The following is an 18,173-nucleotide window of genomic DNA, read 5'->3' as shown; positions in this document are numbered from 1 at the left end:
CTGGGGGATGTGTGTGTGTGTGTGTGTGTGCGCGTGCGCTACGGAGGTCATAAATACCTTTGCGGTCTGTTTCTGTGGCGTGGACTAATAAAATATCCCCCGTTCCGGCTCGGACATCTGGACCGTCGTCGCTCTGGTATCACATGGACAGATGAAAGGTTGTACGGGGAGAGAGGATTAGCCTAAGTGTTGACCTCGTGATGAGTCCCAGTGTAGCCCTACGAGTGACTATCCTGACTAAACCGTACCGACAGTATAGAAAAATATTTTTGGAAAAGCCAGACTTGTTAGCCGTGAGAGGGTTATCTATAAGGAGATATGTGCTACTAAAGCTGGTCTGACCTTGCCATGCCAACTCTAGCTTTTCACTGATAATCACATACTTATCCTACTGTGAGATTGTAATCGCATACACAGTAACAGACAGGGACGTTGCCATTGAGTTACAGAGGCAGGGGGTAGCAGAGGACAGGCTCTCTGTAAGCAGCTTTGGGGTGGAGGCTTATTTAGTATTAGGAGTATCCTTCTTGTAGATTCATATGAAGTACCTCAGAAAGAGGCATCTCCTGTGATTAAACGGCTTGAGCTGAAAGAGCCTCGAGGTAAAATGGACTGACCATCAATAGTAGAAACTAAGAAGCACATTTACCTCTTGCTTCAGTGTTATCCGGGACATGATCTCCATGTGATCGATGAGGGAAAGCTCATCCGTCTCCTCGCTACTCGGCCCTTCTTCTGAGGACTTTTGCCTTCGGCTGAGAGAGAAAAAAAAGATTATAACGAAAAGGGGAGGGGTGGAGGTGATTTAAGATACAACATCAAAATCATTATAGGTTCACTTGTTCAAATTGTCGAATCCTTCCTATTGTCAAATCGAGAGTAGGAACAATGGAGAATGATGAACTAACAGAAGGGACAGTCTGTCATGGCATGGGCATTTACCTGTCATTGCACATGTCCTTGTTATTGCACAGTGGGTTATCTGAGGCAGTGTCCTCCAGCGAGTCATCTATGGCGGACGAGTCCTAATGACACACAACGTGGTTAGGACAGGGTCAGGTCTCGCACCAAATCCAGCAGCCTGAGGTCATGTTCATTAGGGCATGCAATGGAAAACAATTTGAAATGTTTTGAAGTGGAAAACTAAAATGTGAGATTCTCATTGGACATTTCAATCCCTGTTTCAGTACATGTTCTTCTGTTCGGTGCCTAATTAACATTACCTGGAGGTCATGTTAAAGGTGAAAATGCTTTCTTAGTTAAGGTAGATGTAATTGTACGTTACGTTGTTTAAGGACATGGGAGGTTGCAACCTAGTATTCAGTGAGTTGTTCAGTCAGGTTTGAGTAAGACAGGTAATGGCAGTTCACACACAATATCATTATCAAATGCTGTATGCATACACACATAACTCCAGCCTTACTTCTCTAGTGTAACAGTAAATATACAGGTAATAGAGTACCTCAGTCATAATACCTGTAAAACCTTGCGGTCAAACAGGGAAATGGTTCGAATTGTTTTTCCATTAGGGGATTTTAGAAACACTTAAAATAAATGTTTTGTGTGGGCTTACCCTGGCTTGACGTTTTGATAACTGTGTAAATCTCTCTAGGAAAAGGTGACTTTTATCAATATATTCGCCTGTATTTACCCAACAAAAATGAAATGCTAAGAGAGATTTACATGGTTATCTAAACGTCACGCCAGGGTAAGCTTACACGAAACACAGCCATTTTTACAAGTTTTTCTTAAATTCCCTATGGGAAAAATGTATGGTGGAAAAAGATTGGAACCATTTCCCTGTTTGACTGCTAAGTGTTATGGGTATTATGACACCACTGTGGGGCTCTATACAGTGCCTTCAGAAAGCATTCACAGCCCTGCACTTTTTACACATTTTGTTGTGTTACAAAGTGGGACTAAAATGGATTTAATTGTATTTGTTTGTCAATGATCTAAACAAAATACTCTGTAATGTCAAAGTGGAAGAAAAATTCTAACATTTGCAATAAATGTATGAAAAATAAAACACTAATATATCTTTGTTAGATAAGTATTCAACCCTGAGTCAATACATGTTAAAATAACCTTTTGCAGCAATTACAGTTGTGAGTCTTTCTGGGTAAGTCTCTTAAGAGCTTTCCACACCTGGATTTTGCAACATCTGCCCATAATTCTTTTAAAAATTATTCAAGCTCTGTCAAATTGGTTGATCTAGACATAGATTTTCAAGTAGATTTAAGTCAAAACTGTAACTCGGCTACTCAGGAACACTGTCTTCTTGGTAAGCAACTCCAGTGTAGATTTGGCCTTGTGTTTTAGGTTATTGTCCGGCTGAAAGGTGAACTCATCTCCCAGTGTCTGGTGGAAAGCAGACTGAACCAGGTTTTCCTCTAGGATTTTGCCTGTGCTTAGCTCCATTCAGTTTCTTTTTTATCCTGAAAAACTCCCCAGTCCTTAAACAATTACAAGTATACCCACAACATAATGCAGCCACCACTATGCTTGAAAATATGGAGAGTGGTACTCAGTAATGTGTGTATTGGATTTTCCCTAAACATAACCCTTTGTACTCAGGACCAAAAGTTAATTGCTTTGCTACATTTTTTGCAGTATTACTTTAGTGCCTTGTTGCAAACAGGATGCATGTTTTTGAATATTTGTTATTCTGTACAGGCTTCCTTCTTTTCACTCTGTCAATTAGGTTAATATTGTGGAGTAACTACAATATTGTTGATCCATCCTCAGTTTTCTCCTATCACAGCCATTAAACTCTGTAACCATTAGCCTCATGGTGAAATCCCTGAGCAGTTTCCTTCCTCTCTGGCAACTGAGTTAAGAAGGACTCCTGTATCTTTGTAGTGACTGGGTGTACTGATACACCATCCAAAATGTAATAATAACTTCACCATGATCAAACGGATATTCAATGTCAGTTCGTTCTGCCCTGCTAGAGCTGAGAGCTAGAGCTGCCCCGGTCAACTGTAAGTGATGTTATTGTGTAGTGGAAACGTCTAGGAGCAACAACAGCTCAGCCGCAAAATGGTAGGGCACACAAGCTCACAGAACAGGACCGCTGAAGCGTGTAAATATAGTCTGTCCTCAGTTGCAACACTCACTACCAAGTTCCAAACTGCCTCTGTAAGCAACGTCAGCACAAGAACTGTTAGTCGGGAGCTTCATGAAATGGGTTTCCATGGTCGAGCAGCCGCACACAAGCCTAAGATCACAATGCGCAATGCCAAGTGTCGGCTGGAGTGGTGAAAAGCTCGCCGCCATTGGATTCTGGAGCAGTGGAAACGCGTTCTCTGGAGTGATGAATCACGCTTCACCATCTGGCAGTCCGACGGACAAATATGGGTTTGGCGGATGCCAGGAAAACACTACCTGCTCGAATGCATAGTGCCAACTGTAAAGTTTGGTGGAGGAGGAATATGGTCTGAGACTGTTTTTCATGGTTCGGGATAGGCCCCTTAGTTCCAGTGAAGGGAAATCTTAACGCTACAGCATGCAGTGACATTCCAGACGATTCTGAGCTTCTAACTTTGTGGCAACAGTTTGGGGAAGGCCCTTTCCTTTTTCAGCATGATAATGCCCCTGTGCACAAAGCGAGGTCCACACAGAAATGGTTTGTCGAGATCGGTGTGGAACTTGACTGGCATATTAATGCTCATGGTTTTGGAATGAGATGTTCGACGAGCAAGTGTCCACATACTTCTGGTCATTTTGCGTATTATTTGACTTGTTAAGAAAATGTTTACTCCTGAATTTATTTAGGCTTGCCATAACAAAGGGGTTGACTACTTATTGACTCAAGACATTTCAGATTTTCCTTTTTAATTACTTTGTAAACATTTGGAAAAACATAATGCCACTCTGACATTATGGGCTATTGTGTGTAGACCAGTTACACAAAATCAGAATTTAATCCATTTTAAATTCAGGCTGTAACACAACAAAATGTGGAAAAAGTCAAGGGGTGTGAATACTTTCTGAAGGCACTGTATATACCCATCTCCACCCCAAAAGGAGATGCTCTAAGAGGCCAGAATTTTCTTTTAATGTGGGGAGAACTTTGAGTGAGAATGGCTGAAGAAATAAACTGGATGATTAGTCGTTTTATTGGATTATATCTTCCCTGATAAAAGGCTTGATGGAAGAAGTTAAATACTGGGACTAAACACAAAACCATTAATACTTCCAGTTGAAATTAGTTACTACGCTCTGGACCTGACCCAATGGTCGGGGACAACCACTGATGTCCTTAACGGCCAAATGTCAAGTATGTGAACGTGATAAAAAAAAAACTAAATCAGACAATGACAGGAGGTGAATTTGGTGTCCTTTGAGCTAAAACTACACATAGGCCCTTACAGTAGGGCATGGGGACAGTCCAGTGGTAGGAGGGGTTTGGGAAAGGAGAACCCATGGTAATGTACGGGCAGTTAGCGAAGCAGGGCATGCCAAGCGGTCGAAGAGACGGTGAACCCTGAGAAGTCAGGTCGAGTTCAAACGGGGTTAGTTAGTGAGGTCCGTTGTCAGTCACGGTGCACCGTGTCTGTGAAAGCACACCGTGCTCTCCGCTCTCTCCTCGCTCCCATGCCGCCTCTCTGCTAAGGCTACTTACTCGGCGGGAGAGCGGCCCGTCTCCGTTGGCTTGGCTGGATGAGTACAGATTGACGTACTCTCCCTCCCCGACTTCCTCATTAGCGCTTTCACTCTACGGAGGAAAAAGGAGGACAGCAAAGAGATTGACAGATGCTAGGGAAAAAGCAAATGTGGTAAAAAAAAAAAAAAAGAAGTATACTGCGAATGTGAAAGCTGCTCGCAGTAAGCTGGACAAAACAAACAAGTAGCTATATAATCTCAAGTGAAACCACTAAGAACGAATTGTTCCAATCACCTCAGCATACATAGGCTACAGCCTGTTTTTTACTTAAGGCTTGGCCTATTTTCAAGGATAAGAACATCACGTTCCTGACATTGAAACAATTTTTGTAACTTACTCCAGCTCTGCTCTTACTCCAGCTCAGTTGGTAGAGCAAGGCGCTTGCAACGCCAGGGTTGTGGGTTCGATTCCCACGGGGGGCCAGTATGAAAAATGTATGCACTCACTAACTGTAAGTCGCTCTGGATAAGAGCTTCTGCTAAATGACTAAAATGTAAAAATTTAGAAAACACCCTCCCTCCCCACTCCCCGCCCATCGAACGCTTCATAGACAATCCCATTTTCTTCTCGCACAGTGCCAAACGCTTGTCACAACACACAGCTAGGGCTCACCAAAGAGGTTTGACGAGTGTCAGAGAAAGAAGAGTCAGTGGGAAGGCAGACTGCAAGAGAGCCACCAGAGCTGTCCAGTGAGCCGTTGGCCACCAGCACAGGGTCAGGGCTGCCAGTGCCTGGGGCAGCTAGGTCCATGCTCTGCGATTGGTGGACAATGGGAGAGTGGGAAGAGACAGATGAGAGGAGATATGGAATGGAAGACTGGCAGAGAGGCGCAAAGTCCTGAGAATAGGACCGGATAATTGTCTTATGCTGAGTGAGCGAGGGCGAGAAAAGAGGGAAAGAGAAAGAGAGATTAGGTTCAAACCTACTTGAGAGATGTAGAAGGTTAAAGAGTAAAACATTTGGAAAAAAAGAATTGAAGAAAGAAGCATTGTCATTCTTGCCATCAGAGAACAATATGACTGTAGGCTATATTGTGTATATGACTGGTTAGTCAGTGACTAGAATTCCTAATCCAACTCAGTCTCTTCAAAATTACATATTCACAAAATGTGCTTGTTGTAACTCAGATCTGTTGAATATCCCAATATTTAATTGCAACCAAGTCAAAATGGTGCAACAAGGATAAACCGTTATTCAGCAAGAACAAGTCCTCATCATTGCTCCAAAATTAAATAATTAGACAGAAAATAATACTGAACATGCATTTGATAGGTTTGTATCATAATAATTATGGATGGGGTTCAAGCACTAGTTTTAAAGGATCGACATCAGTTGATTCAAATAACTGTAATATTCATACTGGTCTGAAACATGCACTCTTTGATTTGTATGCTTTGTACGTGACAAATTTCACAAACACTGGATGAAAAAACCCATGTTAAGTGCATGCTTTCTCTCTGACAGAGATTGTCATTTGGAGTGTGTAAACATTGAGAGGTCTGGCTGAGGGTGGCGAATGAAAGTAGGTTTGTCAGTGTGTGTGTGTTTTTTGCCCAAGATACTCCCTTATCAGTAACCGAACACATTGTGTACAACGGCTAATAAAATAACTTGTTGGATTGTTGTTATTAGTTCTAAAGCAGAAGCAGAGTCTGTGGTGGAGCAGACCAGGGTTCAACTAGTATTGGTTTATACTAGTTGAACCCTGGTCATAGAAAGAAAAAGTCATAGAAAGAAAAACACTATTTGAAGCCAAGTACTGTAGAGAGTGAGCAGAGATAGAGACAGACAGACAGACACAGGCCCATTGAGTGTCACTCACCATGGGGGTGGTCGAGGAGGCCTGGCGGCTCAGGAAGGAGTTAGAGACGGACATGCTGAGCGCAGACCCCGCCTCCTCCACCACCGCAGCCTGCGACTGCTGGAGGTGGCAGGAGAGAGAGGATGAGGACGAGGAAGAGGGAGACGCTGAATGGGAGGCCTGGAGGGGGGGGGGGGGGGGGGGAAGGAGATCGTGGGGAAAGGAAGTAGAGGGAGAGAGGCTCAGAGATAAAGTGCAGTGGGAGATGTTAGTTAACAAAAGAAGACGTAGGTCTACGTAGATAGTTAAGCACACAATAGAAGCAGCAGGAAAGAAGAGGCTTGATGGACTAAAATAATGTTACAGCAGACAAAGTGTTAATAGAATCACAGTAGTCCTAAGCGTTCTCTAATATTCTACTGTTACCTCAGTATTATGAATCGCTATGATGGAGAGTGGGCTTCCAGAAAGAAAAAAGGAATGAGATTTGATGAGTGCAATGGAAAATTAAGCAAAAAAAACTGAAGAAATTGGACAGTAAATCAAAAGCAAATTTGAACACAATGTAATTTCAAAAAGGAAAACGTAGAAACGTTCTCTACCTCATACATTACATTTCAGACCCGAGACCACATGTAGCCGACTGCGAGCAACACCACAAGCTTTACCAGAGAAAGCTAGGCCTAAATGAGATTCATCGACCACACAATTTTCACACTCGGCTGGTTATTGGACAGCAATTTAACCACTTTAGCTTGGATTCCATATCCTATATATTGTGTATATAATTGACCAAATAATTACTGTTGCAGTTCAAGCTATGTCTACATACTGTGCAAAGCACGTGACTGGCCTAAATGTACATAACTAGCTACTTTCTCAGTTTTGGACCAGACGTAGGTGGGCTTTCTGCTCAGGTAGAAGTCTATTCATTCCGGCAATCAGAAAGTACACATGACTTATCAACAGCCAGCCCAGAAACACATTTTTGATTACATGAAACCCAAACACCCTTTCCTCTCCATCGCTACATCTATAGCTTCAAACCAATCCTTGTTTTCTTTCCCTGCTCCCGAGATAATTCTGTGATGTGATTAGTCTTAATCCACACCCAATATGTACTCGGATGCAGTAATCCCCAAGACCAAATAACAGGGAAAAAACCTGCAGAAATGTTTCTCACATTTTGATCTGCTTTAGATACAGTACGTAAAAAATATTCGTAATCGTGGATAAACCTTGAGCATGGATTTACTCATTTATATCAGTTTCATTTTTATTTTTTTTTAACTGCAGAGCAAATTACTTTTTCCAACCATGAATGTCTGGTACAGAGATTATGGCATTGAATTTAATCTGGGAAGTGAACTAATACAGCCTTGCAGAGGTCTCAAACAATCACAACAATGGCAATAACTATGAAAACAAAGGCAAGCACTGTGGTGGGATGTAAGATGGGACGTCATGGAGGGTGTTGAACTAGTCTGTACAAAAGGCCAATCGTCATATGCCATCGGGGTACTTTTTTTTCTGTGACAGAAATTCTAGCAATTTCAATTCTACCATAGCACTGATTGTAATTCTGATGCTGAAAAAGTATTGAAATTGATTTTTATGTATAGAAGTAGAGTTGGGAAATGTGTTACCACTACCAAGGGCTCTGCAGCATTGCTTGTCATTTGGATGTTCAGGACTTCCAATTTACCCTGCTTTTCTTCTTCTATTATATATGGATGGGCTAAAACATTATGAACTCACTCGCCACTCCATCCTACAGACTTGGAACAATATATGATGAGAAAATGAGTTTCTTTAAATGTATATGTATTGGGCTAAAAGGCATAGTAAGCGATGGATGTGCATGTTCAAGGTGTGTGGGTGGGCTGGTGTACTGTATGCTGTGCTACTGGTGGGTGTGAGGCCTCGGTGTGACTTCAGTGTGTGAGGTGAGCTGTTGGGCTGTAGCTCACCAGCTGCCTCTGTTTGGGTGGCAGTGCCGGGGGTGGGAGGGGCTCGTGAACAGAGTCGCTGCTGCTATACGAGTCGTTGAAGCCGTAGACTTCCTGGAAGCGCTTGTTGCGTTGCTCGTAGATGCTCTCGCTCTGCGGTGTTTGGTAGAACACTGAGGGCTGGGGCTCCGAGTAGTCCTCCACAAACTGCATGTACTTCAGTACTGTGGGGGCGAGATGCGCACACACACACAAAAAATAAATAATGACAATGCGCTAGCAGATGATAATGATAGTGTTCTTCTGAGTATCTCAAACCGTATAACATTGTTTAAGTGCCTAGGCGAGCAGTGGTTTTTAATATACATATCTACATGTCAAACGTTGGTTTAAAACTGAGCACTTCTCTCTATCACGTAAATTCTAACATTGGAAAATGAAAGTTGAATGAAGAATGGCATTAGGAGTTCATTAAGTGAATTAAATTCAAAACAGCTCCATTTGAAAACAAGAAAACCGTGTTTTGGGGGAAATGAGGGCTGTCCCGACCCAAAAATAATCGATTGGTCGAAATGTTGAAACTGAGCTTGTCTGATGCTTTAAGCACACTGTTTGATTAAATAATTAAGACACACAAATGACTCAAGAAAGACTCACTGTGTTAAAAAAAAAAAAGACAGCAAGGGCCTGTGTGATTGGCGCACGTTGTCTCGCTCTCTTCCCTACTGCAGCGAAAAGGCACCACAGCACAGCAAGTGTTTATTGCGCTGTCCATGCTGAAGCTGCAACATCATTTCAGCCATTTAGTTTCTTACTGAAAAGTTCTGTTACCGAAATCCAAAATGTGTTTAGGAAACACATTCCCTATTCCCTCAACCCTTGCTCTCTTTACGTGAAACATGTAAGCATCGCATGCATGTGACCAATAGGGCCTGACCTATAGCCTATCATAATCACATCAATAAATTGGTTATAACAAGCTCCGAACACTAACACGTGACAGCAAAATGGATGCGGAGGACATGAAAAATAAACGGGCGAATGTTTACTGGTTGCTCAGGAGGGAAAGGGGAAGTCAGATCTGTGGAAGACATTTGACTTAGTTGTGGAAACTGGAGATCAAGAAAAAGGAGGGTATAGGAGTTAGAGCTGAGTGCATATTATGTGTGACAAACAGGTGCTGTTAGATTACAATATAATTTTCTGCCTGTTTGGAACAGTGTAGCTAATTAAATTCTATGTAATACCAGATTGTTATAACGAATAATATATATTTTTAAAAGCCTTTATTACAGTATAGCAAAGATTAAAAACAGCTGAATCTGTGAAATTGCTTTATCCAACATTTTGCCATTGCATGAGGCTTGGTGCTCATGGAATCAGTAGACTATTAAACAAACACTCAAACAGGCAACAGAAGCAAGGTCTGTCTTATTTCTGTATATATATATGGATGATTTATAAAGCCAGGCACATTTAACAGTTAGGCTATTGATTATAGACCTAATTAAGTTGGGGTTTCCTCTCTCCTCAATTTTCTTAGACAATTAGGCAAGGGCTGTTTCCTCGTCTCTGCTGCTACTGCCTCCGCCGCATTGTTCTCAATCCTAATATGTTGGTTAACTTTGCTATTATGCACATAGGGAAAGGCGCACTGAAGATTATGTTTCAGAACCGCGGACAGCGACTGTATCCAACGCGAGAGAAAGACCATTTGTTATAAAATTATATTTGATTTATTAGCGTTGCACCATTATTTACATTTACGTAATTTAGCAGACGCTCTTATCCAGAGCGACTTACAAATTGGTGCATTCACCCTATAGCCAGTGGGTTAACCACTTTACAATAAAAAAAAAAAAATGGTGGGGTTTCAAATGTCTCCGGAAGGTGGTGAGTGACTCCGCTGTCCTGGCGTCGTGAGGGAGCTTGTTCCACCATTGGGGTGCCAGAGCAGCGAACAGTTTTGACTGGGCTGAGCGGGAACTATGCTTCCGCAGAGGAAGGGGAGCCAGCAGGCCAGAGGTGGATGAACGCAATGCCCTCGTTTGGGTGTAGGGACTGATCAGAGCCTGAAGGTACGGAGGTGCCGTTCCCCTCACTGCTCCATAGGCAAGCACCATGGTCTTGTAACGGATTATATTTACATAATATAACCATATACAATTTCAGAGTGATGGACTGCGCCATCCGCAATGGATTAGTCCACTGAGACAGGCGCGAATCCGACAGGTGTCTTGTGCACCATGAAAAAAATATAATTAATTGCAACTGCCCAACTAAAGATATCTCAGTCGACCAATAGCCTGTCGACCAAACAATCGACAAGTTGACTAAATGGGTTCTGCCCTAGCATAAACCGTCACCATTTAGTTATGAGAACAGTGGAGGCACAAGTGCAGCACAATCATGCTGGTCTTGGCTGTAAGCTCTATATAGTGATGCTCCATATGGGGAATGTGCTGATTATTACATCATTAAGGCCACCCCTCAACACCTCCGCTGAGAGGGTCATTCAGCACATGCTCATTTTCTGCAAGGCCGGGAGAATCCACTCCTCTATTCACCAACCCAATCCATCAACAAAGGTATTATTCCATGTGCGCTCACAGGGCTGACATCAGTGTTTCCCTCCAGGCCTGTGTGTGTGTGAGAACACACTGATGGCAGGACTTTCAGCTGTGGACTCATCCACACACATGCACAGAGCCCGAGGGCCAGCCCGCAGCACTAACATGAAGAGCATAGAACTCCCAACTGCTCTCTCTTCAGCAGCAGCATGTCCCGTCCAACATTGTGATGGTCCAGCTAGCAGCAGACAGAGGGTTTAGAGCAAGGTGGAAAAATCACATCCTTCTGGAACATAAGTATGGCAGACCTGCCAGGGATTACGAGCATGTATCAGACAGACACACCAGGCGAATAAGGTGTCTAGTCTGAAGCCAGCCACACCTTATACTGGGATAAAACTAGGTACCCCAATGTTAAAGAGAGAGAGAAAATATAAGTTATATTTCATTCTGTGGTTTTATCATTCTAGTACAGCAGGAGGCATGCATGTGTTTTTCAGACATAACTAAGCGACCTAGTCCGGTGTATTTGGGGCTAAACCCTGGGTTTCTAAACTCTGGTATCAGCAGAGTTTGTGTAATACTTGCTGTGATTCAGATACTCACTGTGGCGGCTCTTCTTCTCTGGGAGTGGGGGTGGACTCTGGGGGACGTCTGCCGTCTCGCTGGCACTGAACTCAGACACAAACCCATCGGCGGCGTGGCACAGGGTCATGGGCGAGACGCCAGGCGTGAACAGGGGGAAGGGAGGCACAGGCGGCATGTCGTCTTCCATGAGGTTGTCATACTGGGACGGGTGACGCTCGAAGGAGACGCGCCAGGAGGAGCCCGAGTAGGAGCCGTCGGAGAGGCCCGAGCAGGCGCCACTGCGGCGCTTCTTTTCCGGCAGGGCGGGGGGCGGCAGGGCGGGAGTCATGCGGGAGTAGAGGGGGGACATGGAGGAGCCCTGGAGAGACGGCTGGGGGGAGGGGGAGGGGTAAGCAGGGCTGAAGTGGGGTTGGGCCAGTGGTGGGACGGGGCCAGGGCACGGGGAGGGGGAGGAGGACTCGCTGTGGGACTCGGGCAGGGGGCTGAGGCACCCCCCCACCGGCAGGGAAGGCATCTGTTCCAGGCTGGACAGGTCCTGGTGGAGGAAGTCGTAGTCCGGGTCGTAGTGGTCTGTGGTGTCTGTGGTGGGGGAGAAGATACAGAGAGGGACAGGTGAGTCACTGGGCAGAGCACTGAAAACAAACCTCACTGTGACTTCGGCATAATGAGCACTTTTCTCTACAAACCCCACTCTGAACAATAAGAACACAACTAAGACATTGGCGAAAACCAATTTAATTGGGGGGAGAATTCGGATTTCACAAAGGCGTTGGTTTTGAGGTTCGAGCACCGTGTGTGAAATTGATCCGTGGCACAATGGAGAAGGCACAACACGGCTCGCTTTTCCTTCGTCTGAGAAAAGTGCCACTGGATGACTTGGTGCAACGTTGGTATCCCCACGACAACTCTCACTGCTTATCCCTGGTCCCACAATGTGACCGCCATGGTTTTACAGCTTAGACTTTTTGAGGCTGCACTTCAATAGCGTCACATGGCTTCCTCTCATCGTCTCCTTCCTCTCATCTGCACAGATGTGAAAGAATTTGGACAGCTAAAAGTAGGCAAATTCCTAGTGGGCATCCACCATATTGCTTTCCCCTCTGCTATCCGATATTTCCAGACCAGTGCAGATGAAGGAGAGGAGACGAGGAGAGGAGGCCGCTTAAAGACTATTGAGATGCAGCCTCTGTGTCTTGTCTCTTTGCTCACAGGATTGTGGTCACAGCTCGTAAGCCTCGCTCTGTGCTGCTGGAGGCGGCAGGAACAGGAAGCCCCTGCCGGCATTTGTTGATTCATTACACGCATCAGCAGCAGCTTGTTTCCACTGCGGCTGCCACATTAAGACAACCTGTGGTGACCCGGTTGCGACCGAGGTGCACACACACCTTATCAAAGAGACAGCCCTCTCATGCTGGGCTCATAGTGGCTCCTCTCTAACCATCAATACATTAATCTGTCCACTTTGAAGCCAGTGCTGAAACATGTACTGTACGTTTTATGTGTTTGTGTCGTGTGTGTTTCTTGTTTTCGTGTGTCCGTGTATGGGTTTTGTGTGTGTCAGGCTCTCACCCAGAGTCTCACAGCTGGTGTTGCGTGAACATTGTCCACTGTCCACTGTCCAGGACAGCTGCTCGTCCGACTTGCTCAGCTTGCCCATGCTGTTGCAGGGCGACAGGCGCGGCGACTCCCCTCCGTACGAACGGCTGCCCCCTGAGAAGCGCCGCTGCAACGCGTCCACCTCGTACTCCTGCCGACCAGAGAGCGGGACCAGACCCGTTATTAGCCACGGCGTTCGTCAACACGTTTGTCAGAGCATTTGTTGAAAAGACACAATGGCACAAAAAAAGTAAACAGTGCAACAAAGCTACTGTACCTGTTTGTGGAGGCCGATGCCCATGGGAAGACTGGAGCCACTGGTGGCGTGGCTCATGGGGGCCACCACTGCCACCCGGGTGGGGGAGGGGGCCGACTGGCGCTTCTTTGGAGGGAGAGCTGGAGGACTGGAGGGGGAGGAGAAGGGGGCATAATTTCAATATGAGGCTGTGTGCAATGTTCCCACTGTCCAGTATTCCAAAAGCCAAGCATGCAGCTCTAGTAAACCTTAGTAAAAATTCCCTGTATTAGGTCAGTTAGGATCACCACTTTATTTTAAGAATGTGAAATGTAGTAGAGAGAATGATTTATTTCAGATTTTATTTATTTCATCACATTCCCAGTGGGTCAGAAAAGTAAATACACTCAATTAGTATTTGGTAGCATTTCCTTTAAATTGTTTAACTTGGGTCAAACGTTTCGGGTAGCCTTCCACAAGCTTCCCACAATAAGTTGGGTGAATTTTGGCCCATTCCTCCTAACAGAGTTGGTGTTACTTGAGTCAGGTTTGTAGGCTTCCTTGCTCGCACACGCTTTTTCAGTTCTGCCCACAAATTTTCTATAGGATTGAGGTCAGGGCTTTGTGATGGCCACTCCAATACTGACTTTTTTTTTTTTTTTTTTTTGTCATTTAGCAGACGCTCTTATCCAGAGCGACTTACAGTAGGGAATCAAACCCACAACCCTGGTGTTGCAAGCGCCATGCTCTACCAACTGAGCCACATGAGACAATGTGATGCCATAGCTTATGTATTTTTTTTGTATTATATTTAAATTTGTAATACAATTCAAGAAGCATTTGCGATAATTTATTCAACGACTTTGAAAAGACAGTGATATTTCCATTTGATTTATCAATTGCAAATTTGCCCAAATCTGCGTTTCACTCTACGTTGACCAAAATGATGCTGTGAACAATGTTCTTGATCTCATCTGTGTACAATGAAATTTGATTAATCAATTGCAAATTACATACGTCTCAGGGTGGGAAGGCCATTTCAAGCCATTAGACTTTTAGGTTGACACGTTCATGATATTTCTTGTAGGGATCATTGACAAACCAGTTCCTCCTCTTCCAGAATTTAGTGGTCATTTTGTCCAAGAGCTTAATCTGTGTTTTGTTACAAAACACATGCTCCCTTAAACGCTTCTTTCTGGCAGGCAACTTCTTCCACAGTTTTTTCTTGTATCCAGCCTTGCGTCTAATCCAAAGGCCACAGTGCAGCCGCATGAACCTCTTCACCACTGACTTCACAGACTTCCTCTTCCCCTTTTTCAGGCTGATATACGTGAGGTTTCTGATTGGCTGCTGGACCAGGCTGGGAATGAGAGGCGCAACCCGTTGCAGGATGCTCGGTTTGGGTGTCTGGAAGGCTTTGGCGGACAGAGAAGCCCATGTAGGAGTAGTGAGCAGAGACCTCTGGACGGTTTGACGATGGATTATGGTGGAGAACCGACATATCTGCTGCCCCCTGGCAAACAGAGTCAACGGCCTCATCAAGCCAGGGACGTTCCTGGCCATTGTGGCTGCCATGTTTCTTATGATGCCGCTGTGAAGCAGGCAATAATAACTAAGTACTTCCGGGTCTTCCGGGACTTTGTTGTCCTTAAGCCATTTTGCCACAACTTTGGAAGTATGCTTGTGGTCATTGTCCATTTGGAAGACACATTTGTGACCAAGCTTTAACTTCCTGACTGATGTCTTGAGATGTTGCTTCAATATATCCACATAATTTTCCTTCCTCATGATGCCATCTATTTTGTGAAGTGCACCAGTCCATACTGCAGCAAAGCACCCCCACAGCATGATGCTGCCACCCCCGTGCTTCAAGGTTGGGATGGTGTTCCTCAGCTTGCAAGCCATCCCCCTTTTCCTCCAAACATAACGATGGTCATTATGGCCAAACAGTTCTATTTTTGTTTCATCAGACCAGAGGACATTTCTCTAAAAAGTACGATCTTTGTCCCCATGTGCAGTTGCAAACCGTAGTCTGGCTTTTTGTATGGCGGTTTTGGAGCAGAGCTGAGCGACCTTTCAGGTTATGTCGATATAGGACTTGTTTTACTGTGGATATAGATACTTTTGTACCTGTTTCCTCCAGCATCTTCACAAGATCCTTTGCTGTTGTTCCTGGATTGATTTGCACTTTTCGCACCAAAGTACTTTCATCTCTAGGAGACAGAACGCGTCTCCTTCCTGAGCGGTATGACGGCTGTGTGGTCCCATGATGTTTGTACGTAATATTGTTTGTACAGATGAACGTGGTAACTTCAGGCATTTGGAAATTGCTCCCAAGGATGAGCCAGACTTGTGGAGGTCTACAACTTTTTTCTGAGGTCTTGGCTGATTTCTTTTGATTTTCCCATGATGTCAAGCAAAGAGGCACTGAGTTTGAAGGTAGGCCTTGAAATACATCCACAGGTACACCTCCAATTGACTCAAATGATGTCAATTAGCCTATCAGAAGCTTCTAAAGCCATGACATCATTTTCTGGAATCTTCCAAGCTGTTTAAAGGCACAGTCAACTTAGTGTATGTAAACTTCTGACCCACTGGAATTGTGATACAGTGAATTATAAGTGAAATAATCTGTCTGTAAACAATTGTTGGAAAAATTACTTGTGTCATGTACAAAGTAGATGTCCTAACCAACTTGCCAAAACTATAGTTCGTTAACAAGAAATGTGTGGAGTGGTTGAAAAACGAGTTTTAATGACTCCAAACTAAGTGTATGCAGAGGTGGGTAGTAACGAGTTACATTTACTCCGTTACATTTACTTGAGTAAGTTTTTGAAAAAATTATACTTCTAGGAGTAGTTTTAAATCACTATACTTTTTACTTTTACTTGAGTAGATTTGTGAAGAAGAAACTGTACTCTTACTCCGCTACATTAGGCTACAATGAGGTCGTTACGCAGTTTATGAGAGTTTATGGGCTGCCTCGTTCTAGTTCTGCCTGGTAAAAAAAGTATAAAGGTTTGGAAATGTGTGTTACTTGTGCTTATTTATTTTTTATTTTTTATTATTTTATTTATTTTATTTTTTAAGTACTTGAATTTACCTGAATTATTTTAATTTAAGCTATTTTGTAATTCATTTTAATTAATTTTATTGATTGGATGAACTATAATTTGCCTAAAGATGATTATTTTGTATTTTTGTCTGTCTGATTGTTGTCTTGTGTTAAAAAATAAATCAGACGTTACTCAACAGTTACTCAGTACTTGAGTAGTTTTTTCACCAAGTACTTTTTTACTCTTACTCAAGTAATTATTTGGATGACTACTTTTTACTTTTACTTGAGTCATATTATTCTGAAGTAACAGTACTTTTACTTGAGTACAATTTTTGGCTACTCTACCCACCTCTGAGTGTATGTAAACTTCCGGCTTCAACTGTATTAGGAGGACAATAGCTGACACTCTCCGAGAGCCTTCTGTAGTAGCAGCACAATGGAAAAGTGTGTAGTGCGTGTGTCACTGCCTTGCTGCTTTTTCCCCTCCAAACAGATAGCAGCAGCTACTGAACTGTTTCCACACCGCAGTGCACACAGATGGCCCAATGACAAGAGGGCATGTGGAGAATGCAGGGCAAGCAGGCAGCTGTGGTGGTGAGGAGGAGGAGGAGGTTATCCTCTATGCTAGTAAGGCAAGGGTCAATGACACAGCCCCCAGGGAAGAGGAAAATAAAAAAGAATTACACCAACAACAAAAAAAAGAGACAAAATCTGCAGTGTGCTGCTGCGTAAGACACAGAGACTGGTGCAGAGAGCTACTCGCACCTGCTGCCGGCAAGGTGAAATTCAGAGCGTTAGTGTTTGTATGATCGGAGCACAAGGAAAGGCAGAGAGCCTTTTGTATTTAGGGAAAGGGAAAGGGGATACCTAGTCAGTTGTACAACTGAATGCATTCAACTGAAATGTGTCTTCCGCATTTAACCCAACCCCGATTTTCTAAGTGGCTGGATGTGCTGCTGTCCAGCGTGTGTGTGGTGGGCTCTAGAATCTAATGTGGTCACCTTCCATCCCTTTTCGTCCATCTCTGGCTGTGAGCTCACCAGCCTCTACCGAGCCCAGTTTCTCAGAAAAGTGCCTCAGAGACGGTGCTGCGACAGCTTCCTCACCAGCGGAAGTCTAACTTCTGACACCTCTCTTTACTACACCCTTCAAAAGACTATAAAGCCTTCTAAAAAATCAAGACTATTTATAACACACAGTTACCCAGCTACCACTCTTTTCTTCTTGTAAAGAGATGAACGACAAGCACTTTGTTCTTTGCACATTCAACGTTATGAGCGGTAAACAGTGCCTTCAGAAAGTATTCATACCCCTTGACTTTTTCTACATTTTGTTGTGTTACAGCCTGAATTTAAAATAGATTAAATTGAGATTGTGTCACTGATCTACACACAATACCCTATAATGTCAAAGTGGAATTGTGTTTTTTGAATTTTTTATTTTTACAAATGAATTACAAATGAAAAGCTGAAATATCTTCAGTCAATAAGTTTTCAACCCCTTTGTTATGGCAAGCCTAAATAACTTCAGGAGTAAAAATGTGCTTAACAAGTCAGATAATAAGTTGCATATTAACTGTGTGCAATAACGGTGTTTAACATGATTTTTGAATGACTACACCATATCTGTACCCCACCCACAATTATCTGTAATGTCCCTCAGTCAAACAGTAAATTTCAGATTCAAACACAAAGACCAGAGGTTTTC

At 43.7% G+C, this 18,173-nt stretch overlaps 2 protein-coding genes across 2 annotated transcripts in view; both read right to left on the bottom strand.

The window, feature by feature from the left end:
• LOC311144657 (rap guanine nucleotide exchange factor 1-like) overlaps positions 1-18,173 on the bottom strand; it is a 57,442-nt gene that overhangs the window by 8,428 nt on the left and 30,841 nt on the right. Inside the window, exons 7-14 of the mRNA XM_084180708.1 lie at positions 13,451-13,577; positions 13,147-13,324; positions 11,596-12,156; positions 8,441-8,643; positions 4,628-4,720; positions 943-1,025; positions 650-755; positions 58-133 (exon numbers count right to left, since the gene is read on the bottom strand). Coding sequence (XP_084036834.1) covers positions 58-133; positions 650-755; positions 943-1,025; positions 4,628-4,720; positions 8,441-8,643; positions 11,596-12,156; positions 13,147-13,324; positions 13,451-13,577 — 1,427 coding nt within the window. The remainder of the gene's footprint in view (positions 1-57; positions 134-649; positions 756-942; positions 1,026-4,627; positions 4,721-8,440; positions 8,644-11,595; positions 12,157-13,146; positions 13,325-13,450; positions 13,578-18,173) is intronic.
• LOC311144658 (large ribosomal subunit protein bL35m-like) lies at positions 14,237-14,993 on the bottom strand. Its single transcript, XM_084180709.1, has one exon. The coding sequence runs from the start codon at positions 14,981-14,983 to the stop codon at positions 14,456-14,458; it is 528 nt and encodes a 175-aa protein (XP_084036835.1). The 5' UTR covers positions 14,984-14,993; the 3' UTR covers positions 14,237-14,455.

Source organism: Coregonus lavaretus, assembly GCF_964263955.1.
Source record: "Coregonus lavaretus genome assembly, chromosome: 17".
NCBI classification, from domain to species: domain Eukaryota; kingdom Metazoa; phylum Chordata; class Actinopteri; order Salmoniformes; family Salmonidae; genus Coregonus; species Coregonus lavaretus.
The sequence above is the reverse complement of the archived record's forward strand: the minus strand, read 5'-3'. Positions and strand labels throughout refer to the sequence as shown.

What these genes read in the sequence shown, in the direction of transcription:
- LOC311144658 (XM_084180709.1), bottom strand. Translation starts at nt 14,983, where the DNA reads ATGGCAGCCACAATGGCCAGGAACGTCCCTGGCTTGATGAGGCCGTTG.